The sequence below is a fragment of the Sceloporus occidentalis genome, unplaced genomic scaffold, assembly GCF_023333645.1.
Source record: "Sceloporus occidentalis isolate IW3139 unplaced genomic scaffold, rSceOcc1.0.p SCAF_46, whole genome shotgun sequence".
NCBI lineage: Eukaryota > Metazoa > Chordata > Lepidosauria > Squamata > Phrynosomatidae > Sceloporus > Sceloporus occidentalis.
Window position 1 is genome coordinate 6,335,316 of NW_028317026.1, and position 25,131 is coordinate 6,360,446.

The window sequence follows — 25,131 nt, forward strand, 5'->3', positions numbered from 1 at the left end:
AGTTTGGCTGAGAGTGGTCAGTGTGTTTGGTGTGTCATAAAAATGTTCCTACTTATGGGGAGGTTGTAGTTTCAGGCCCTCCATTGTTGTCTTATTTAGAAACTGTTTATTTAGACGTTTGAAAACATCTGAACCTACTTTACTTTCATGCTGCAAATGCTCGACATCTGTTGCATGCACATATACTTTGAAATAAATGACTTGATGATACTGTCTCATGTACTTGATTTTCCATCGTTGCACAACAGGAAAATTATTTTGGAGAAGATGATATGTACACAGATTTTGAAGAAGTCCTCTCCAGTCCGGTGTTGTCCATGTCTACATCTTCCAGCTCTGGCTGGACCACAGTAGGAATGGAAAACCACAAGAGAGATTATGATCCCACATCCAAAACGGTTCATCCTCTGACTCTGCGGCCATGGGACATCACCGTGCTTGTTAACCTTTATAAGATCCATGCAAAGCTCCCGGTGGTAAGTGTAAAGCATTGGTTCTTGAGTTGCTGTCGGTGACATTAGCTGTTTTAATGCAAAAGACACTCATTTAGCCCTACTATGAGTACCCCCTCTAAAGCATTAAAGCTTAAAGCTCAGATGGACCATTTTCCCAGCTAGATTCAGAAGCCGCACATAGAAGTCTATTTAGCAAACCCAGCATGTAGTTTTTGTCTTACTCATGTAAGTATGAGCATACCTACTATCGGCTGAATTGCCAAGAGCACAGTGCTCGTTGTTTCGTAGGAATGCCAGTCTCTGGGAACTTACCTTACCTAAGTTATCACATGTTTTTGTTGCGTTTCTTTGACATTTGCCGGAGCTTAGGTAGAGATCTGAGCAAGTTTCTCTATTAGTAAAGCAGGGCGGTTGGTGCTGTCCTCAGGGCATTCTAATGTAATAATACAAACATCTAATATTGTTAATAGTATCGCAATCTTGAGATTTAAAATACATATGTGTCTGTGTGTGTGGAGGCTACCACACAGTTTATAAAAAAAAAAATGTATAGTTGTGGATAGCAATTGGAGATTGCATCATGATAAAAAATAAAATGATGATAATATAGAATAAAAATGTTTATTTGTAATACAAATCTTACAATTGTTGACATTGTTCCGTTTATCATAGCACTGTGGCAATGATGGACCAGACTGTCCAAATGTCTTTCTGGAGAGGCTGTGTTTTGAAATGAAGAAAACCTATAGAGAGACATTTCTTCAACTTGTACTTTCTCCAGTTCACATATTTGTACATGACAACTATCAGGTACCTTCTTCTACATCAAGTAATCAATGAATTCTATGGTTTCCATTCATCGTCTTCCCTTTCCCTTTACATTTCTTTCCAATATGTGGTCTCCTCTGTTTGTCTTTTTTCCTCTGCCCCTATATATTGTTCTCTGTCATCCCCATTACAGTTCAGCCTTTTGGTTTTCTCTTCACGGTCCACATGATGCCAAGCAGGGACAGAAAAATTAGATGTTACTTTACACAATAACAGCTGGAGAAAGTTTACTGTTAAAGTTTACAGAGTAACTGGAGACTGTATTCGTTTAGCACTTGGCTTGTCCGCTCGTGTCTTATGGTGCAGCATAGCGTTTTATTGTACTTTCATGTACATTCTTTAATATTAAAGTAAAATGATTGTGCTTTTATCAGCGGCCAACAGTGGACGGAATGCTCCGGGAAGGACACATCAGCCTATCTGGTTTACAGCTACGTGCCCATGCCATGTTTTCTGCCGAAGGTCTACCTCTGGGTACAGACTCCCTGGAGTATGCCTGGCTGATAGACGTGCAAGCCGGCTCGCTCACAGCAGTGATCACTGCTCCCCAGGTAAGGACGAATACGTTTAAAATTTGAGCTAAATTTTATGCTATAAAGAAAAAAGTTTTGCTGCGTGAGGATGAAATTTGCTGATAAACAGATTAAAAAACAATTGAAAATGTACAAAGCTGTTATTGGATGAGACCACCTGTTTCTCCCACTTTCACAAATATATTTTAGATCTGAACTGGAAAGTGATATTTGCAGTAAAAAATAATCTGTTTTTGAGGCAATGTGCTTAACCCCTTAACGACCTTTGCCGGTTCAGGGCCGTCACGGAAAAACGGTCACTTTACGACCTTTGACGGTCCTGAACCGTCAAAACATTAAATAAGCTTAGAAAGTGATCAACGATCACTTTCTTCGCTTAAACGGTGTTGCTGTAACGCCGAGATCGGCATCGGGGGCCATGTCTGGCCCCTCCCTGGGGCGTCAACATCCGCCATACATTGTATGGCGGCGGACGCCCGATCAACGATCACCTCCTAAACTTAAATGGTGTCGCTGGAATGCCTCGATCAGGAGTCATCCAGCGACACCAAACACTTACCTCTGGAAGGACTGTGACCGCTCGGGAGAGAGCTTCACCATCAGCAAGATGGCGGCTGCCCTGTAAAAAAACCAATCAAGTTTTAAAAGTTCGCTAGATGGTCTCCAGACCCTCTAGAGAACTCTGGCTCCACTTGCAGGTTGAATACAGGTACTGCATTCAACCATGCAAGTCAATGGAGCCCAGCTTTCTAATCACAATGTGATTAGTAAAATATTCAAAAAATAATAAAAAAAAAAAATAAAATGGAAAAAAAAATAAAAAAAAATGTGGTAACATTTAAAAATAATTATGCAGTGATGTCACTAGAGGAATCATCCAGTACCAGCAAAATGTGTAAAAAAAATATAAAAAAAGTATTAGTATTAGTATTTATTAAAATAAAAAAATAAAGTTTATTATTTTGAGCAAGTGCTAAAATTTCTCAAAAATCTCAACAAAGAGTTAAAATAAAAGCACTTCAAATACCCAAGGGGTGTCTAATATAAAAAAAAAATGGCTGATGGGGTAAATTGGAGTGGCCGAGCTCAAAGATAGGGCATAGGTACAGACTTTCCAAAATGGACAAAAAAAGCGCACTTCCCAAATGTGGCATTTTAAATCTCAAACACGACAAACCCATGCATGTGGGGTATCACTGCACTCAGGAGAACACACACATTGGGGTGTTGTTTGACAGTGACATATACCAGGACCTGTATATCTATAACTAAAGTACAATTTGTGTGGAAAAAAATTACTATTACAAAGTTTGACAAAGTGTGGTTGTATAATGGGTGCATGGAAAGGGTTAAAATAACAGCATTTGAAATACCCTGGGGTGTCTAGTTTTCAAAAATATATGGTTTGACAGGGTTAAACTGAGTTAACCGGCTTCAAAGATATTCCGAAGAGATGGACGCAGAATGACCAAATGACCTCCTGAATTACGCATGCCCCAAAAGTAGCCTCTTACCAGCCAAACAATCTGACAAACCCATGCATGTGGGGTATCTCTGTACTCAGGAGATGTTCCTGAACACACATTGGGGTGTTGTTTGACAGTGGCATATACCAGAACCTGTATATCTATAACTAAAGTACAATTTGTGTGAAAAAAAAAATACAAATAAATTACTATTACAAAGTTTGACAAAGTGTGGTTGTATAACTGTTGCATGGAAAGGGTTAAAATAACAGCATTTGAAATACCCTGGGGTGTCTAGTTTTCAAAAATATATGGTTTGAATGGGTTAAATTGAGTTAACCGGCTTCAAAGATGTTCCAAAGAGGAGATGGAGGCAGACTGACCAGATTTGTTAAAAAAGGTTTGGAAATCATAAAACGCTGCTTGTACTTATTGCCCTATAACTTACAAAAAACAGCAAAAAAACATTGGGTATTTCTAAACTCAGGACAAGTAGTAGAATCTATTTAGCTAGTTTTTTTACTTGCTTTTTTAGGTGAGTAAAAGATTTTTCAAATGAAAGTCATAAAATGTATTTTTTTCAAATTTTCACCATTTTTTTTATTTTATTTTTTATAGTAAATAAGATGATACGATCAAAATAATGGTATCTGAAGAAAGCCCATCTTGTCCTGAAAAAAACAATATATAACTTATGTGGGTGCACTAAATGGGTGAGGAGAAAATTACAGCTGAACACGAGCACCGCAAAAGTATTAAAACAGCCTCGGTCCCACAGGGTACAAAAAGAAAAAATGAGCCCGGTCCTTAAGGGGTTAAATGATTTGTGACGAAGGGTGTTTTGTTTATTTTTGTCCTCAAAACACCTTCGTGGCTGAGAGTGATCCTTTCCATTTTAACACTAGCGTCTCTCGCTCTTAGCTGAGCCTATTGGGGTTTCTCATCACAGTGCAAACATTTCTCGCTTAATAAAAGTGAAACATTAAAAAAAAACAAAAATAAAGTTCTAGAAATGTTTATAGGCCTCCCGTGATGTAACATCTCTAGGGTTACCTGCAAGTTACAACAGAGATTGTTGGGATCTACAAAGATAGAAAATATTATTTTGTATGTTTTGAATAAGGTTTTCAATTTTTTGAGAGAGAAGTAACAGTTTAACAAAGATATAGCATAAGTGCTAAAAAATGCTTTCGTAGAACAGTGTGAAAGAAAGTGTCGCACAGACAAGCCTTGGTCATAAAGGGGATCGTTCAGATGTGTACAGGGTCCGACTTCTTTAGGCAAAGTATGTGTTTTGAATATATTTCATGCTCGGTCACGTTAAATAGATAGAATTCTATTTTTATAGTTGACCTAGGTAAGAAACTTGCAAAGCAAAATCTTTAGAATATTTTGACGAGGGCCAGAATGATTTTCTTTATTGGCTTTTGTGCCTGCATTTAATACAGGTTAAATTCCGTTGTCTATATGGATTCCATGATCACAATTGCAGGATCATTATCGTTATAAAGCGGGTGAAATAAAGGCTCTGTGGGACATTTTGACACAACAGATTTTTAATGGTAGGAATGTTTGTTCCTTACCTAGTGTGCTTTTTAGGTGTTTCACCAGATATTCTCTTCCAAGTAAATAATTGTCTCGATTCCACAGTCTGTAGTGCTCGGAATCTTGTGAAATCCAGTTCCTATGGAAAAAGAATAAAGAGTTTCAAAGCGCTGCTTTCTATCTTCAGTGGGATTTTAAAACAATCCAAGATTAATAATTATTATTATGGTAATTTTGGGGTTAACTTTTGCAGTCTAACAATAGAATCGCAGTGGAACATCTTATATTTATTAGCAACCAAGTAAAATTGGAACTTGCAATTAGTACCTGTAATTGAGGCATGGGCACTTTTTCCTCTAAAGCTTATAGCTTTGAAGAATAAATTCTGAAATCTAAAAACTTGTAGAAACAGAGGGGGTTGATTGTGTAGCATTCTGGCTGAGTCCTCTTGTCGTCGTCGTCGTTGTCACGCTGAGCCGGTATGTTCCTGGTATTATAATCGTTTGACTTCTGATTATACTGTACTAGTAACCTGCCATCTTACAGCTGGCGTGCCTGCTTGACTGGGGCCAAACCTTTATATTCCACGTTGTATGCAACGAGTTTCAGCTGGAGAGGCCAAAATCTGTGGTAATATGCCAACATGGCATCGACCGACGCCATTGCAGTTCCAAGGTACGTGGGATTTTTCTTCTAACTATTAATAAATTCAAAACTGATCAATAAGTGCCAACATGTGTGCAGGAAAGGAGTACTTCTTAACAGAGGAGTATCTTAAATGTAATTTACATTCACTATATAAAGCACAATTGCTCTTTATATATATATATATATATATATATATATATATATATTTATATTTTCATGTGTGTGTTTTCTAAACGTTAAGAAACGTACAAATGAAGCGATGGAGTAGAACGAAGCGAAGCTATATTACGATCCAGTAACCCACAGCTTCATTTATCATAGATGTTGTGAATATGTCTTTGCCCACCTGCCTTGTCTGTTAACGTTTTGCTTCTCTTGCTCTTCTGCCAAAGCCAAGTTGTTATCCAGGTCCGTGCCTCCCTGCCGATGACCTGAAATACAGAATGACCCGCTTGGCAGTCGACGGAGCGGAAATCTTCATGGTGGAGCATGGCTGTGCTACGAACATTAAAGTGAGATATTAATGTTGCTGTCTAAATGAATTATGTTATGAGGGCTTTGCTGTAATGTTATTATTAAATCATTATGTATTATAACCTTTTCTCACATCCTATCTTCAAAAATGGCAAATACCTTAATGTATTAGTCTCTATAACATTATTGTTCTGCGTTTATTTGTAAAAATAACAAAAGAAACAGCTTTTCTTCTATGAATCTGTGAGATTTTGTAGTGTAAAAGAACAGTCATGTCATTGTTTTGTCACTGATTTGATTTTGTTTTCCTCTTCGGTAGATGGGTGCTATACGACTTGCAAACTGCAACCTCCACAACCAGGCTGTTGGAGAAGGCATCAGCGCGGCTATCCAGGATCTCCAGCTGAGACAGTACCTCGAGCAGCTGGACAGCAGCAGACTGGGACTCCAGCCTACCGTTTTACGCAGAGCCCTCTGGCTAGAAACGGGCTCTGTTATTTTAGGGCTCATTACGGCGGATATAGCCCTGGCTGCCGATCATTCTTCCAAGCATGAAGTCCAGAGGCGCTTCTTGGAAACTCATGACAACAGAACCAAAAGGTGAGTGACAGCAGCCCTGGGTTAGGAAATTCAGCCAGCTCTGTACTTGTATTGTACTTTAATTGCATGTTCAAAGAAAGCACAGCAAGTGCAAAAAGTTTGTGAAATAGACCACTCTTTCTGGCTTTCCCATGATAAAGGGACAGCTGTAATCAAAATATGCCTGTGATACTAAAAACCTTCACAATTATTTAAAATGGTAACACTTAGGGGCTTATAAACAGAAAAGGGGACCAATTTACTCTTCTTCAACTGTCTATTATATAGGGCTGAAACAACTAATCGATAAAATCGATAATAATCGATAATGATAATCGTTGTCAACTATTTTTATTATCGATTAATCGAATCGATTTTTATCGATTATAAAAATTATAATCCGACCTCAAACAGAGATCGGATTATAACACTAGAATCCAGATCCCCCGCAACGCTGCAGGGGACCTGGATTCCCCTCACTGTCGGCCGGTCTCTCACTTCCGTCTCTCTCCCCCCTCCCATACACCCCTCTGACTCCTCCCCCCTCCCATACATCACTCTGCCTCTCTACCCGGCTCCGTTACTGACTTCATAGAAGCCTCAGCGTAAGTGAAGGGCAGTAACGGAGGCTGTCTGTGCGCATCGTTTAGACCCCCACCGGCTGACAGAGGATCATCCTCTCTGTCAGCCGGTGGGGGTCTGCATCGCACAGACAGCCTCCGTTACTCACCTTCACTTACGCTGAGGCTTCTATGAAGCTGCAGTGAAAGTTCCTGTCAGTAACGGAGCCGGGTAGAGAGGCAGAGCGGTGTATGGGAGGGGGGAGGAGTCAGAGGGGTGTATGGGAGCCACCCTCCCATACACCACCCTGGCTCCTCCCCCTACCAGTCGGCACTCTGCCTCTCTACCCGGCTCCCTGGTGTCTTGTGAACCTCCGTGGCTGACAGGAGGCAGAGTGGAGTATGGGAGGGGGGAGGAGGCAGAGTGGAGTATGGGAGGGGGGAGGAGGCAAAGTTATGTATGGGAGGGGGAGGAGGCAGAGTGGTGTATGGGAGGGGGAGGAGCCAAAGTGATGTATAGGAGGGGGAGGAGCCAAAGTGATGTATGGGAGGGGGAGGAGGCAGAGTGGAGTATGGGAGGGGGCAAAGTGATGTATGGGAGGGGGAGGAGGCAGAGTGGTGTATGGGAGGGGGGAGGAGGCAGAGTGAGGTATGGGAGGGGGGAGGAGGCAGAGTGGAGTATGGGAGGGGGGAGGAGGCAGAGTGGAGTATGGGAGGGGGGAGGAGGCAGAGTGGAGTATGGGAGGGGGGAGGAGTCAAAGTGATGTATGGGAGGGGGAGGAGGCAGAGTGGAGTATGGGAGGAGGCAAAGTGATGTATGGGAGGGGGAGGAGGCAGAGTGGAGTATGGGAGGGGGCAAAGTGATGTATGGGAGGGGGAGGAGGCAGAGTGGTGTATGGGAGGGGGGGAGGAGGCAGAGTGGAGTATGGGAGGGGGAGGAGGCAGAGTGGTGTATGGGAGGGGGAGGAGCCAAAGTGATGTATGGGAGGGGGAGGAGGCAGAGTGGAGTATGGGAGGGGGCAAAGTGATGTATGGGAGGGGGAGGGGGCAGAGTGGTGTATGGGAGGGGGGAGGAGGCAGAGTGGAGTATGGGAGGGGGGAGGAGGCAGAGTGGAGTATGGGAGGGGGGAGAAGGCAGAGTGGTGTATGGGAGGGGGGAGGAGGCAGAGTGGTGTATGGGAGGGGGAGGAGCCAGAGTGGTGTATGGGAGGGGGAGGGGCCAGAGTGGTGTATGGGAGGGGGAGGAGCCAGAGTGGTGTATGGGTGAGTTATAGTGGTGTATGGGGGTATTATGAATTTCAGGGCATATAGGGGGTATAAGACATATCGATATTAGGCATATCAGGGGGGCATAAAACATATCTGGGGGTAAAAGGTATATCAGGGGGCTCGGTGGCATATAGGGGGTATAAGGCATATCGATATTAGGCATATCAGGGGGGCATAAAACATATCTGGGGGTAAAAGGTATATCAGGGGGCTCAGTTGCATATCACTGGCATATAAGAGGTATAAGGCATATATGGGGGCAGAGTGGCAAGCTGGGGGTCAGATGTGCATAACCGGGGGCAGTTTGGTAAATAAAAAAAATTTAAACAAGGCTTTTTTCTCATAGTTTTTATTAAATATGAAAAATTGTACGTTTTTTATTACATTATTTTAAATTGAAAAGAAATTAATTTTTTTATCCGATTAATCGATTAATCGAAAAAATAATCGGCCAACGAATCGATTATTAAAATAATCGTTAGTTGCAGCCCTACTATTATTATATGAATGTATTAAATGCACGTAGCCGTGTATATCAATTTTTTTATAAACATTTTATTTTTATAAAATTGTGATAAGCCCCAAATGAGAACTGTCTCACCCAGTACCAAAATAAGCCGTTTGCCATCTTTTCATAGTATGGTCAGACAACATATGAAGATTCTGTCTTTCATGACTGATATCATGGACATGAACTATTTGATGTGTGTGCACTTTGTTATTCTGCTCTTATTGTACACACCAGGCTGTGGTTCCTGTGGCCTGACGACGCTTTGAAAAACAAGAGAAGTCGCAATAAGTGCGGCTGCCTCGGAGGATGCCGATTCTTTGGTGGCACAGCAACGGGACTGGACTTTTTCCGCCTGGAAGAACTGACCCCATCTAGCAGCTCGGCGTTCTCTACTACGAGCTCAGAGTCGGATATGTTTTATGGACAGTCTTTGCTGCAGCCTAGTGAATGGATCATAACAAAGGATGCTCCAAAAGCAGGTGAAGGTATGAAACTGTGCTTGCAAATTGCATATGTATTAACAATTGGGAACATAGTTGACACTTTTTTTTTTTTTTTTTACTTTTTTAAGCAACATTATATGCATTATATTTTTAGCTAATATAAGTTTCCATAAATGAATGCACGTACGTACGTGTACTTTTTTTTTAACCCTGTGTTGTTCTGATTGGGCTGCTGTGGGGTAAAGCACAACTACTTTCTTGAACTGGCTCATTTGGTGAAAGAAAAGTGCGAGCCAGAGTTGGTTACACACATTTTATCTTTGAGTCCTTGCGTGGTTCCAGAAGAGTGTTAACCTCGGCTCATCTATGTGTTCATGAAGGGACCTACCGTAGTCACCTCTTACACCTCTATTCCTAAACAGCTAGACATCTTTCTTTTTGGTGATATCCAGACTCTGTGCACATTATAAGTTTTCATACTCTTTTACAGGTAAGACCAATGGCAGCAGAAAGAAGGACAACAACTTGAAGTCTGTGGACCTTGAGAGGAAGTCCCAACATTTAAGCCTACAAGTCCCATTGCGTTCTCACAGCTCCTCATCGTCTTCTGAGGAAAACAGCAGCTGCAGCGCAGCACTTCCTTTACTGGCTGGAGAGAAGGACAGCCTCTCGTCCGTCAATGAGGAGAGTCCTGGACAAACTGAATTTACACCCAAGGCTAAATCACAGGACTCACACGGAGGGTGATGATCCAGACTTTCTCATGTTTAAATCGACAGAGAATAGTAATGCACGACAAGATAGGCGTAAAAGAATAGATATATTTTTGAGCTTTTATATCATCCTGGTTAAAGTAAAGTGTAGCTTTCAAAATTGGAGGAACAAATAGTTATGTTTTACGTGTTGCATAACATTACAAGATTCTTCATTACTTACCAAGTTGTTGTTTCCTTTATGGTATTTTGGAACAATAAATAAGATTTATTGCTAAACTATTTTTCTCCCCCCTCAGGGTTCCAGGTGAAGCTTCTGGAAGCAGTCCGATTTCCCCAAACTCTCAGGATAGATCCGTTATCAGTTCCCCACTCCGATCTCCTCTAAAGCGCCAGGCATCTGTATGCTCCACTCGTCTGGGGAGCACAAAAAGTCTGTCTGCTGCTTTCTATGTGGACAAGCCACCTGGTCCTGTTGGCGTTCAGTTCAGTAGCGATGTCTCCCGTAGTGACGAAAATGTCCTGGACTCTCCAAAGCAGAGGAGGAGCTTTGGTTCCTTTCCTTACACTCCATCGGCAGATTCAACCTCATTCCACCAGTATCGTTCAATGGACTCCAGCATGTCTATGGCAGACAGTGAAGCTTACTTTTCTGCAGCAGAAGAGTTTGAACCCATAAGCAGCGATGAAGGTCCAGGCACATATCCAGGGAGAAAAAGGCGAAAAAGGCAAATGCAAAAAATTGATTACAGCAGGAGCTCCATTTATCATAGTGTAGAGGGACCTTTGACGGCAACATCTCAGGGTGAAGCTAGGTTGGATCCAAGGACGCTGCCGATTCGAACTCATCCTTCCCAAGCCTCGTTTGTCTCTGCTTTGGGAGGAGAAGAGGAATCATTTGAACATGTCTATGCAATGGAAGCAGAGAAACCTGCCGATAACGAACAAATCGCTCAGCAACCGATCATGTCCTGCTATCAAAACTACCTGAGTCAGTTCCAGGTATTTAACTGGTCAGTAAAACACCCAACAAATAAAAGGACTTCAAAATCTTCCCTACACCGTCCACTGGATCTGGACACGCCAACCAGCGAAGAGAGTTCAACTTCATGTGATCAGCTCTGTGTCCCAACCTTCAAGGTATGAAGAGTAGATTAAAAACTAAAAAACTAAAAAAAAAAAAAAAAAAAAAAAAAGTAATATATCTTTTAAAATAATTAAATTTAAGTTATATTTGTTTAAATATGAATTATTCACAAAGCACTTTTTTTTTTTTTATGCTTTTGCCGTTACACATAAACACAGATTAACTTTTTCTGGGTTACCCTCCCTAACAAACTCTTGTTTTGAGATTTCTGCAGTAGGAGCTAAAACATGCTGTATACCACTTTATTGGCAAAGCGCTGATGCTATATATTTCAGAGGAGTAGGTTGATGACCTATCATATATGTGTTATTGTGAAGACACATAGATTTGGCTTTTTTTGAGATTTCTCATAATCAGACCATCATATTTGTCACAAGAAGAGCATTACCGTCTACATATTTTCAATAGCCAGTAATGCTAACTGGAGCTTTCCCAACTAAAGCTGTTTTCTTTTCTTGAAGCGATAATAAACAGTTCCAGTAAATAGGCCTAAGGGTTTTAGGTGCTCTTGATAAATGATGTCTGTTGGATCCCCTCCATTATACACTTACCAATGTTGGGATGAGCAAGTTGCTGGTGTCCCCTATAGCTCAGCCCATAAGGCAATTGTCTGCAAGTAAAACGTGCTCCATAATCCGTTGGCGGTCTAAATAACATGTAATTTGTATGTAATTTGTCAATGGACCAACTGTTTGGGTGTTCTGCGAATATATTATAGCTTAAAATACAAAATATATGTGTTGCCATACTTACGCATTGACTGTGACAATCTCTGATTAAATTGAATGTCTACTTTGGTATCCAGAAAGAGATCATGAAATGTGTTAAATATGCTGTGTAAAACAGAGCACAAATAATAGGGCGCCTACTCTTAAATGGTCCTTTGTGAGAAATATTGATATCCTTGTCATTGTTGTGAAGGTTGTGAAGCAAGGTCTCTCAGCCAATGCTTTACTCGATAGAGGGATGCAGCTTATGGGCTCCTGTTCCAGGTAAGTCGCCCGGTGTTCTTGTGTACATGTACCTCTGCCCCTGTAGTCTTCTCTCCACTTCTGCCGCCATCTACTCTCTGCTGAACTCGGTGGGTCCCCGTTAGAATCCGTAAGAACGTAGCTCACTAGGTGTCTCTTTTGCTTCTTGGCAAACGCTGGGCTGGTTAAAAATGTTCGGATGAAAGTGTTACCCATTGATCTTTTTAAATCTATATTTTTCTTGGGATTTAATGTTTTTTTTTTTTTTTTTAATTACTGTCACAAATTAACTGTAAATACTGATAAAATGGTTCTTGTTTACGGACCTTCTTAAATCCAACCCATGCCAACCCCACCCTAGTTGGCCCTTTATAATGTATAGCTGTAGAAGTAAGGCATGTAGGTATAACTTTCATTAATCTAGAAAATAAAATGGAATATTAAGACACCCTATAAAATGAAATAACCAGGTTTTGAAATATTTCATACACTACTTTAACCAGACTTGACATTTTTGGTGTTGCTGTTTTGTGTTAATGGTCATCGATGTAAAATGTTTAGCACTCCATACACTCCCCTGGAAAAGAAAGGAACCGAGAATACGGATGATGAAACACTAACCGAGGAATGGACCTTGGACCAACCTCTTTCGCATACGCGGACAACCGCCATAGTGGAAGTAAAAGGCACAGTGGATGTGGTTCTCAGCCCTCTGGTAGCAGAAGCATTAGACAGGTAACATTAACCGTGGAGTAGCTTGATCTTTTGTCATTGAACTGTTAACGGTATAGATGGCATGATACACATGATAATGACCCTTTATGTAGAAAACATGATGAGCACTTATCTGATAGGGACCTACGAATAGTGGTCAGATGTATGGAATGTGATACAAAAATATCAATTAACATTCTTTGTACTTTGTCACCTTGGGAATTATTGGTCACGCTGGGCTGGGCGTAGAGCAAATTCCACTATGATTTGACCTTTGTTGTATAAACAGCCCAGCGTGACGGAGAACTCACCCAAAGGCTGTGCCATATTGTGCAATGTGCATGGCAGAGAGGGCTGCCGGGTCATGCTATGTGAAGGGAGCAGAGGACTCTTGGGGCATAAGAGGGGCTGCAAGAAGGAAGGGGGGTCCGCTGCATCATGTTGTCTACACTAAGTACAGAGGCTGCTGAAAAGTAGATAGTGGGTGAGGTTAGAAAGAAGGGTGAAGAGAAGAAAGAAAAAAGGAGACAGAGAATTAAGATAGGGAGAGTGAAAACAGATTGGGGGAAAGAAGAGAAAACGGATAAGAGAGAGCGAGAAAATGCATGTTGTTAAAATGATGGGCACATGCGCTGATTAAATTCTAAAGATATGGAAAGGGTCATGGCTACCAGACATCTGCCATATATTTCAGATGTAAAAAATGGTCTTGTACACATACTCATACTGCATCTTTACAGGAATACCGCATGCATTTTATCGCCTTCCATCTGATTAACATTGATTACATTCTCCAGGTACATTGAGGCCATGGTACATTTTACCAGCACCCGACATCCAGCTACGATTGTTGATGATCTGCACGCAAAAGTTTTAACCGAAGCTGTGCAGAACAGCAAGACCACCTTCTCGGAAAACGTGAGACCTTTTTTATTATTCGCAGAAGTATATTGTCCCCATTGAAGATGATCTTGGCTCTCGTACTAGTGTAGTCAGTCCATTTTAGAGACAAAGTTATAGTCCCTGAAGCGACACTGGAATGGCACTATGTTTTAATGCTTTCTTGACCACCTACATCAGTTTCCTTTTCTGTTTATACAAATAAACCTACTAAAAGATCTGCTTGTCTGGGGAACAGGAAACAAGAAACTGCCCGTAAAATGTATCTCATTGAATTAAAATTATTATTTCCCCCATTTATTTCCCCATTAAATGTCAATACATGTTAGGGCTTTGAAATTTTGAAAAAGCACTCCAGCCCTGAGCGCTAAGTGCGTCTCCTAGATAATGTGTAATTTATGTGCGGATCCGAGAGATACTGCAGACCACAGAAAAGCAATAAAAAGAATTAATACATTGTCGTTGGTGACTGAAGGTATATCCCGAACAATTGTCGTGTTGTATAATAAGTCAAGGTTGTTCTGCTTAATGGCATTTTTACAGAAATGGGAAATAAACATCCGAATAATGTTTGTGTTCTTGTGTTATTTAGCTGTCTTCGAAGCCTGATGTTAAGTTTTCCAAGCCAGAGAATCCTCTTACAGGAGCAACAAACCCAGGACAGACACAGACCAAACCAGCCTTAAAACAGGACAGTGTGAAAATTAAAGGGCTTCAAGCCACCGTAACTGTGCCTAAGGTACCCCAGAGCCTACTATTTCAGCATACGCATGGTTATTGTAACATTTTCCTACGTCATCTGTCCTTCCTCGTCGTCTTCCTCTCTCTTGTTGTCTTTTTCCTTGTCCTGCATTATGACTTAGTCCGTCCTTTCCTCGTTCTCTTGATCATTTGTTTTCTCTTTTCCTCTTTCTCTTGATCATTTGTTTCCTCTTTTCCTCTTTCTCTTGATCATTTGTTTCCTCTTTTCCTCTTTCTCTTGATCATTTGTTTTCTCTTTTCCTCGTTCGCTTGAGCATTTGTTTTCTCTTTTCCTCATTCTCTTGAGCATTTGTTTTCTCTTTTCCTCGTTCTCTTGAGCATTTGTTTTCTCTTTTCCTCTTTCTCGTGAGCATTTGTTTTCTCTTTTCCTCTTTCTATCTTTCATTATTTTCTCCACTCTTCACCTTGTATGTCTCAATGCATTTTCCTTTTGTTCCTATTTGTTCCCCTCTGTCTCTTACCCTTTCTGTTGCTCTTTCTTTCTAAGTAGGCATTATGAATATATTTATATAACAAAACTGTACACCGGCGAGCTGCAAAAGTATGTTTCCGAAAATCTATTTTCGGTAGCCATTACAGTATAAATAGATGTTAAATAATGCTTTCTTGCTGTTCTATAAGAACAACTGAGTCTTTGTTTTATATGTCCCGTGGCTTTTTATTTTATTGTAACCTTGTTGAAGGTATAATAAAATGCAAAGCGTGTTGTGCGTTTTTTTTTTTTAAATGATTGCAATGTCAGTAGCACCTCAAATTTTTAAAGGCACATTTTCATGGCATCGATTAGGCCAAAATAAAAATTAGAGATGCTCTTTATGGGCAAAGCTAATTCCAAAAAAATATATATATTAATGAGCGATATTGTGAATGCTTCCTGGGACTGCCAGATGTGTTCTTAGAAGATCCCAATGCTGTTCCCACCGGTGGCAGGTTATGAATCCTGCCAGTATCTGTCTGGCACGATAGCCTGTTTGGCAAGCTAGTACACTAACAGGCTATGAGACCAATGGGGCAAAGCAGAGGCTATTCCACGGCTGCGTCTGATATCAAGGGAACCACCATGACTTTGTTAAAGAGGCATTAAAACTTTTTTTAAGGTGCTTAAGGCAGTTGAGCAAACCTTATCTATATTGATGTAACAAAAAAATGTAACAATCGATAAGAACAAAAGGGTCCATCTAGTGTGCCTGTCTTTCCCGTGTAGGGCTCACATCTTAATCAGTCCTTAGTCTCTTCTTAGACTTAAGTCAATTTTGGACAGTTGTTGGTAGAAATTCCCTGCAAAATCACCTTTGATGCTCACTGTCTTTTTATCGAATATTTAAGACCTTAGTTTTAAATGTAGGGCCAGCTTCATTGTTTTCTTAAGACAACAAATCAGCTGAGATCAGTGGAGTGGATGCGCCAACCAGCGCAGAAGATAGACGTGATTTTCATGTTAATGAGAGAATAGGAGATGAATAGGCTACTAATCATTGCTAATGTATCGTTAATGTATTTTCAAACTGATAAAACATTCATGAGAAAGTGGTGCAAGGGTTTATCTTGGTGAAGTTGGAGGGATTCATTGAGTGAAGATCTTGCATTTGCAAAATGACAGCATTGATTTATTTAAAGGGAAATCTCCTTTCGCCGAGTGCCTAATAGAAATATAAGTGAGAGAGTGATAGAGCGACGTGACAGCTTTTGTTTAAAAATTGTAGATTAAACCAATGAAACGTGTGATTTAAACATTGCCTGTTGAGTGTATGGTGAAGGGTGGCGATCAGATCTCTGGTACTGTTGGTAGATGTTGTGGGATTGTATACTGATGAAGTCCCAGGACTTGGAGCCTTACAGGTGAAAATGTACAAAGCTGTTTTATTTACAGTTTTGGGCATTACGTCAATAAGCTCTTCATTTAAGATATTTATTGATTCAGTGATCTGTGTTTCTACAGGTGAATCTTTGCCTGCTGCAAGCTTCTGTCGAAGAGACTTCTAGCGCGTCGGCAAATAAAAGTGTAACCCATGTCTCTCTGGTTGCGCTTTGCTTTGATAGAATAGCGACTCAAGTCCGTATGAACAGGTAAGACAATGTGTTTCTTGTGTTTAGATACTTTCTTTCTCTACTTATATTCTGAAGAAATTAAGGACTCTATTCACTAATTACAAAGTTTTCTTTTGAGATACTAATAAATGCTAAGCCATGACTAACTTGTGTGCTCATTAAAGTGGATCCTGACAATTTTCCCTAGTTGTACAATTCAGTGCATAAAATAAGACCCTGTAATTTTTATATATTCAGATAAGCACTAAACATATATATGCCACAGGAACAGCCATCTACAAAAGTATGTGGACACCTCTCCTACTTATTGAGCTGATGGTCTTCAGATGCACCCATTGTGAAGATGTGTACAAACTGAAGCACACAGACTGCCAACTCCATAGGGGAGCATTGGCAGAGGGTTTTACTACTGCCCCGGTCCACTGGAAGTGTCTAGGCGTGACAGCAGCTCAGCCACGAAGCAGTAGACTCCACACACTGACAGAATGGGGAGTGCAGAAGTGTGCAGGGCATAAAAATCACCTTTATAACATAGCTCACTACAGAGTTCTAAAAAGCCTCTGGAAGCAACCCCAGCTTCAAGCACTGTGCGCCAGGAGCCTCGTGAAATGGGTTTCGGCTGGAGTGGTGTAAAGTACACTGCCACTTGAGGCTATTTTTAAGTGTTCCATGTTAATTCAACAGCATGGAAAGGCTTTTTTTACACAGTTGTATGCTTCCGACTTTGTGGCTCCAGTTTGGCGAAGACCCTTTCCTGTTCCAGTATAACCGTGCCTCTGTGCACAAAGCAAGGTTCATAAAGACATGGTTTGTCAAGTTTGGCGTCGAAGAGTGGCCTGAACAGAGTCCTGACCTCAACCCCATAGAACATATTTGAGGTGCATTGAAATACTGATTGTGAGCCAGGCCTGCTGTATAAATCATTGCCTGACCTCACAAATGCTCCAAAAATCTTGTAGAAAGCCTTCCCAGAAGAGAGGAGGCTTTTTCACCAACAAAGGTTAGGAAGTTTGGCAACGTCATATTGCCCGTAGTTTTGAAATGGAATTTCCATCTAGTTCATATAGGTGTGATTGGCCATATAGTGTGTCTTCATGATGATAAAGAAAAAGAGGCAACATAAGCACTGCAGATTAAAAGAAAGGAAATCCATTTTAATAGAAATTTAGAACATCTCCTACAGCTGCTTTAGGTATTATAGGTCTAAATATTTAGCATTTTCGCAAAACTAAAATGTATCCCTATAGCTTGCCTATATCATTGGTTAAATGCAGTGCTGGGAATAATCTATGTGCGGCTACAGTGATCCTCCTCACTCGCAAACTACTGTAGATCTGTATGGATCTATATAGAAGGATCTGTAGATCTGCAAATGGTGGCACGAGAGCTTCTAAAACGGGCTTAGAGGTTTCAAGGTAAGGAGAGAGCTGAGAATGACCGCTTATAGTTAAGGTGTGTATACTGGTTCAGTTTCAAGTCCGATGTGTTCTAAAGAAAAGGTGTTAAGATTTTGTAGTTTTGTAACATTTTGTCAGCTACGAACTGACGATTTTCAGGGTAAAGCTGAGCCTACTTATGAGTCAATTATATCCTTTTTAGTTGTTGTGAACAATAAATGTCATTTTTTGTTCTTCCATGGACCATTGTATTCCGGCCATGTAGGATTTTTTTTTTGATTTTTTTTTTTGGCACATAATGTTTTGAGCTAAGCAACATAATGGGATCTTGCTGCAATGCATTCCTGCGGGGGCTATTTATCAATAACAACCCTATGATAAATAGGGTCCTAGAAAATGACACTGAAGAGACGTGATGAAAATATTTGACATATATTAACTCTGATGTTCCAGAAGGAGCATAATAAATCTTCCGGTAGCAGACAATTTTTAGCTTTGACCCTATTAGGCCCATCCAAGAGAAATGCTATTTTGATAAATTCCCTTAGAAATCTTCTATTTATAAGCTAACTGGGACACCTGCCAATTATTTCCTCATGTCATTTTAAAGATGCCTCTGAAGCATTGTTTGAGTAGTAACCAAAAGGATTATATTTTGGTGTAAATCCTGTACATCTTTGGTTTTATTACAGCTGGTTAGCCATATGCCATGTCTGTCTGCACTGGCAGGAGCTCCGTTACTGGAAGTGTGGGTCTTTCACGTACTTGTGCCATTTTGTTTTTATTCTTATCTTTTATTTATATAGCGCCAGCGCTTCATACAATACATATATTCAAGGGACAAACCGATACATTAGGTGGAGAGGGCCCTGCTTGCAAGCTTACAATTTTTTTATGCTAAAGTAAGGAATATAGGGGTTAAGGAATATAGGGGTTGATCGAGCAGTCGAATGCCACCACATACACAGAGGGTGGTGACAGAAAAGAACCAATTGACCAAATTGAATATTTTTTATTTATTCATTCTTGGTGATATATTTAGGCACATCCAAACCTTTCCTTAATTCCTTTTACTTAATAATCTTCCTGGAGCACTGAGCTTCTTAAATGGAAAGTCTACTACCCCAAACAGCCATGCCATACACTCCTCTCTCGACATTCTCTACGGCTGGAGGAAAGAAGGTTTCTACACCAGCACAGACGGGGGTTCTTTACAGTAAGAGCGGTGAGATTATGGAACTCTCTGCCAGAGGAAGTGGTAAAAGGAGCCTGGACGTGTTTCTTGAAAGCAATAATATTACAAGTTATGGATATTAGATTAATAGGGACAGAACGTTGATCCAGGGATTTATTCTGATTGCCATATTTGGAGTCGGGAAGGAATTTTCCCCCTGGTATGGGGCAATTGGCATCTGCTTCATAAGGGTTTTTTGCCTTCCTCTGGATCAACACAGTAGGGACACAATATGTATATAGGTTGAACTTGATGGACTTTGGTCTTTTTTCAACCTTATGAACTATGTTACTATTCCCAGCATTTTTCTTCCAGCTTGATGCGTCCCATCATTGCCAGGAAACATCTGTCATTAAAATTAGTGGGAGCGTGAAATGTGCATGAATGAATGAGGGCTTATTCAAGAAGTCTTGTTCAGCAGTGTCTCACACCTGTTTTGGGTCAAACATATCTTCTGAAAGGCTAGGGAAAAATCAGAAGTATAGATAGGATCTTGGTGAATGCCTCTATGCATTTGGATGCAAACAAGTTGGTAACATGGTAACACTCATCCCAGCCATCACATGCACATGAGAAAGGTGCATTATATACTTGATTTGGGTAACAATTGAGAAACAGTGTAAATAAATGACTCGGAACGCTCTTGATGTTCTATGTAACTATACCAACTTCCCTTTCTAATTTTTGAAGAGGAATTGTGGAAGAAAATCCAAACAATCCAGACACTGGTCGGCCATCGGTTAACTTGGATAAGTATGCTAACGCCAGTAAGATGCAGCCGCAGTCTTCGGGATCTTTGAGGTCAAATTCTGGAATTGAGAAAGGAAAAGAAATTGCTGCCAAATTAAATGTGCGCCGTGTTCATGGCCAGCTCAGAGGTCTCGATACCTCAGGTGAGATATATGAATTCTTGCCTTTGTTAAATATGATGTTTCTGTGTTTTTTAGTTTTCCAAGTAAATTAAAAAAAAAAGATTGCACATAATGTATTTTAGAACATATTTCAATATATTGCTTATACTTGTAGATGGATATGATATTTTACAAGCAGAAGTAAGACGTAATGGTGGGCATGACATGTAGGAACATTTCAGGGAGGTTACATGTTGATGGAATGTAAAACAAACCTGTACCAAGCAGACATTCTATAGGATGTTCTCGAATTTAAAGTATTTGGTTTTTTTACTTTGCCCAGATAATTGGTTTTATTGGATGTGTGAATCACGCATGGTCCAAAATCAATTTTTCATGGTAAGAATCTAGACGAGCTGCTAAAAATGCTAATAGAACAATCTTCGTTTAAGTGATTCAATGGGGCCTGTACAAAAATAGTGCATGCTAAATTGATATATTTTAGATTACCTAGATGATCAAGAAGCAGGTGAGGAAAATATGTTAGCTGACTCTGAATTCAATTAACACAGTATTAAAGGGTAAAACAACCACACGGCACACTCGCAGAGCAGTCTGAATACACTTCCACACAGACACATTTCAATGCAATGCAGAATATTGTAAGGTATGTAGTGTAGCCTGGATTCAATGGCACACGAGGGCTTTCAACATTGTAGACTGTAAGACGGCTTTAGAAAATTCTAGAAATAACCCTTGCAATGCTGGTACCTTTTTAAAAGTAATTCAACCTAGGATCCAATATAACCCTGCCCTACAAAATATTAAACTAGTTCTAAAGGTTGGCTTTGCAATTTGAGTCTCACGCATTACTCATGTTGTGTATTATGACATTATATTAAATGTCTTTTTAGGCAGTTATCAATTGTTGTATTCATTATTAATTTACATTTATATCTTAAATTACACATTAAAAATGTAAATTTTATTACTGCTCATGTATGACTGCAACACATTTGTTAAATATGACATGGTGTTTAATTTTGGATTTATATGTAATTTGTCTCCTATGTTTTAATTTGGTATCAAGGGGATCTGGACCCATTTTAATAGCTAGTTTAGCTTGATTGAACCTGGTTGTTTAATTACTTTGATCTGAATTGGCTGCCCATCTGCTTTCATCTGCTTGGGTAAAGGGTGAAAGTTAATTGAAAATTAAATATTCTTTATGGGGAACTTTGTAAAACATGTGCGTTTCTTGACTGTATGCCCTGAGAGTTGAACTGACTCTGAGTCTCCGTATATGGCACCCCCCTCCAAATGTCTAGAATCTAGATGGATTATTCAGTTGGGACCCCAAGTGTCTCACTTTAACATACAAACTCCCCCTGACATGGGAACGAAAATGCACCTTTTTTTTGTAGTTGTCGTCCATTCTCAAAACTATTTTAGCACCCATGAAATGGTTCTTCCATACTATATTTACATTGAAATTATCAGATGCTACCATCTGATAAACTTCAGTAACGTCAGCAGTATTTCAGTGTTCTGTTTACAGAGACGTTGTTATATCTGCTCCATTGCAGATAAATTATTGCATAAATGTGTAGTTTTTATTTTCCTTCTCTCAGATGTAGGGACCAGTGCAATCACCACTATTCCCTTTGAGAAGTCAAAGGTTCTTTTCACGCTAGAGGAATTAGATGATTTTACATTTGTGGATGAAACAGAGCAGCCACCTACTACCGACGTTACACGAATTGGGCCAAGCCAAGAAAAATGGGGGTGGATCATGTTCGAGTGTGGCATTGAAAATCTAACAATTAAAGGTAATACCCTTCTTATGTTTTTAATTCCTTTGGCTGTTTCTGAGATATATTTTGTGGTTCGGTTACCTGAATTTAGGATGCGTATTTACCCGTTTGTACAGGTGGTAGACAGTCAGGTGCTATCTTGTACAATTCCTTTGGCATGATGGGCAAATCTAATACTACTGAACGGAGTGGCTTACTAAAATCGAACGACTCTTCGGATTCGCCAACTGGAAGTGGGTACAGTACCGATGTGTCTGATGATAACAACATTCCGTGTGATGGCTTCAGTCCTTCCTCGGACATCAATGGGAATTCTGTGTCAGACGAACAGGTAAGGAAGAATGTAACGTAGAGAACTTAATAAACATGTACCTGGGGATTGAGTGAGCCCACATCCACTAGTGACAAGAGGATATACTGAAAAGGAAAAATAAACAAAGTTTCCAAAGCTATAAACAAACCAATACTAAACCCATCCCCTATGTCATAATAAGAAGTATGAAAAAAGTTGACGAGAATGCAAAATGTTGTAAAATACAAAGCACAAGTCACATAAGCGTCAGAATTGAAGTATAATGGGATATGAGAAACCATGTTTATCAACATAACTATCATACAGTAAAAGGCTGTATGGTCAGATCTCAGATTCTAGAAAGGTGGGACATACCCGCATTTCTTTCTTCATCCATCATAGCACGGAATGATCTGGAGAAGATTCGAGGTGGCATTATGTTTTCAGATTATTGTGGATTGACCACATTCATGGATTGTTATCACCTATCTTTAGCATCATTTATTATGAAGACCTCTGTTCTCAAAGAGGAAGTCGCGTTTAATATTTCCTCCGTTGACTTCCTCCATGAGTCTGAAGGTCCTTCTGGGATCCATTGTTTGCATTTTAAAACCAAAGTGTTTGCCAGTAGTAGTGGACAAGAGATTATAATACATTCAATTTTACCTTAAAGGATGAGGGTGTTGAATCTGATGACCTGAAAAAAGAACTTCCGTTAATGCCACCACCCCCAGACTCGAGCAGTATGAAGCTTACTATCAAAGAGATTTGGTTCAGCTTTGCAGCTCCCACAAATGTCCGCTCTCCGGCGCTTACATTCTCCCGGTAAGTGGAGCTTAGCTGATTTCATGTTATGTTGTGTGACATCAAATATATTTCTAAGGGGGCTATTCACAAAGTCTGCAAGCCGAAATCTCCCATTTCTTAATTGTTCTGATGTTGTGAAGTCTCACACCCCAGTTGTGAACTGTATTTCCCTTTTTAGGCAGCTAAATCTTCTTAGCACCGCAACCCCAGCAGTCGGAGCTTGGTTGGTTCCTATAGACCAGTTAAAGTCATCCCTCAACAAGCTGGAGACTGAAGGAACACTAAGGGTGTGTGCGGTGATGGGCTGCATTATGACTGAAGCTTTAGAGGTGAGTAGGCCAATGCGGGAGCTGGAGAGTAAGTTTTTTGTCGCTTTTCGCTGGGTAGTAGGTTGTGGGGTTTACCCTTTAGTAAATCAGCAGGAAAAGATCCTTCTGTGTTCTGTGGTTCAGGTGCGTTATCGACACCCATGTAAGCACTATGCCTTTTTAAGAGAAAATTGCTTACTGTACAGTACAAATTCTAGCTTTTCAATGTGTTACAAAAAATACATGTGTATTGTCTAGATCACATTGCAGGAGATTAAAGAAAACCCCATTACCACCCGCATTTTGTCAAAAATGTTTCTCATTGCAGAATAAGAGCCTTCATTTTCCACTGAGAAGTAAATATAACAGACTTACTAAGCAAGCCCGATTCTTGCAAGAAAATCCATCTTGCCTCTTGTGTAACTTGCTACATCACTATCTGCATCAAGCAAATTACTCCATCATCGAAGATGCCACATTGGTGAGTCCCCATGTTCCATGGCTAACAATGGCTGTCTCTTACAATGTCTTATGTATAAAACACTATTAGTAGACATGATATTGAAATGATGTTAATTAGTCTGGTTGCTCCGCAGAGTGATGGTCTTCCTGCCCTTGTAACATTGAAGAAGGGACTTGTTGCCCTGGCCAGGCAGTGGATGAAGTTCATCGTTGTCACACCAGCATTTAAAGGAGTTCGTCTGCTCAGGCCAACTCAGCCGCTAAAGCCACAAGACTCGGTCAAGCGAGAGGAGGATAATCTGAATTTGCTGGAGAGTGGAGGTGGCCTGCAGAGTGACACCAGCGCAGATGGAGCAGAGTTTGAGTTTGATGCGGGTATGTGCCTCTCCTACAGGTTTCCTTATACTTTCATTGTAAACCTAACAAACCAGAAGATATCCTCCGGCTGTATATATATTTTAAGAAATCTCTCTGCATTGCCTGCATGGCTAAACCAGCCTTCTCCCCAACTTCAGCATTTTATACTACTTTTTCAGCTACTATCAGTGAGCACACCATGCTGCTGGAAGGAACAAATACCCGTCCCCCTCCTGCAGGGGTCTCTGCCGGTCCTGTAAGTGGTGCTGAGATTATGAGGAAGCTGTCCAAGTCGAATGCACACACTGACTCTGCTCTGAAGATAAAAGTAAGTTTGTGTTCCTTGAGAAATACTGTAAGGAGCCAAAAGGTCATTTTTCCTTAGGGAATCATGCAATGACATTTAAGGCTTCACAACATTACTACTTAAATGGGACGTATCACCTTAGTGTACAGTCACTTCAAAATGAAGATTGGATATCTGACAGCTATTATATACGATCTTTCACTTGTGTATAAACTGTAAAGATTGCAGAAAACCACAGACACCATTCACAAATGGATTTTATAAATACAACCTAAAGAAACGGACTACAATACTACCTAGGTTAGGATGTGGAGATGTTGGCAATGTATGTGGGAAGGGGGCCGGACAGACAAGTTCTTTTGGTCCATCTGTGCCTACCGCAGCCACCATCTGCTGTGAATTCAGTATATCTGTACAGGGTTCGGAGGACATTCACTCCACCCAGAGACCTTCTAGGTTTCAGCTACATGACACGTAGCTACCTTAAGCCAGGGTGAAGGTGTGCTGATTATAATTACATTGTTGATGGTTTTCAACATGAATGCCGAAAGCAAATATATTCCAAAGGAGGAGAAAAGGACGGATTAAGGTTTGAGTCTTTACACAAGGCTGATTGTATGAGCCCAATGGACTGTAATTGTGAAATGCTGTTAGGTAAACTATCCACCTAAATGATAACTAGATCTCCTGTTTTGATGATGCTTCTTTGTTGTGTGATCTAAATGCTCACCTTAG

General features: G+C 40.4%; 1 protein-coding gene across 2 annotated transcripts in view; it reads left to right on the forward strand.

Moving 5' to 3' along the window:
- Nucleotides 1-25,131, forward strand: part of LOC149289378 (bridge-like lipid transfer protein family member 1) — a 91,537-nt gene that overhangs the window by 24,053 nt on the left and 42,353 nt on the right. For both annotated transcript variants that reach the window (XM_089490693.1, XM_089490694.1), the window contains exons 19-40: nt 249-476; nt 1,128-1,265; nt 1,658-1,834; nt 5,374-5,502; nt 5,868-5,987; nt 6,269-6,549; nt 9,103-9,353; nt 9,802-10,054; nt 10,324-11,164; nt 12,093-12,163; nt 12,704-12,877; nt 13,654-13,774; nt 14,349-14,495; nt 16,458-16,585; nt 19,889-20,091; nt 21,681-21,878; nt 21,980-22,194; nt 22,829-22,980; nt 23,141-23,291; nt 23,599-23,751; nt 23,867-24,107; nt 24,269-24,417. In XM_089490693.1, coding sequence (XP_089346819.1) covers nt 249-476; nt 1,128-1,265; nt 1,658-1,834; nt 5,374-5,502; nt 5,868-5,987; nt 6,269-6,549; nt 9,103-9,353; nt 9,802-10,054; nt 10,324-11,164; nt 12,093-12,163; nt 12,704-12,877; nt 13,654-13,774; nt 14,349-14,495; nt 16,458-16,585; nt 19,889-20,091; nt 21,681-21,878; nt 21,980-22,194; nt 22,829-22,980; nt 23,141-23,291; nt 23,599-23,751; nt 23,867-24,107; nt 24,269-24,417 — 4,521 coding nt within the window. The remainder of the gene's footprint in view (nt 1-248; nt 477-1,127; nt 1,266-1,657; nt 1,835-5,373; nt 5,503-5,867; nt 5,988-6,268; nt 6,550-9,102; nt 9,354-9,801; nt 10,055-10,323; nt 11,165-12,092; nt 12,164-12,703; nt 12,878-13,653; nt 13,775-14,348; nt 14,496-16,457; nt 16,586-19,888; nt 20,092-21,680; nt 21,879-21,979; nt 22,195-22,828; nt 22,981-23,140; nt 23,292-23,598; nt 23,752-23,866; nt 24,108-24,268; nt 24,418-25,131) is intronic.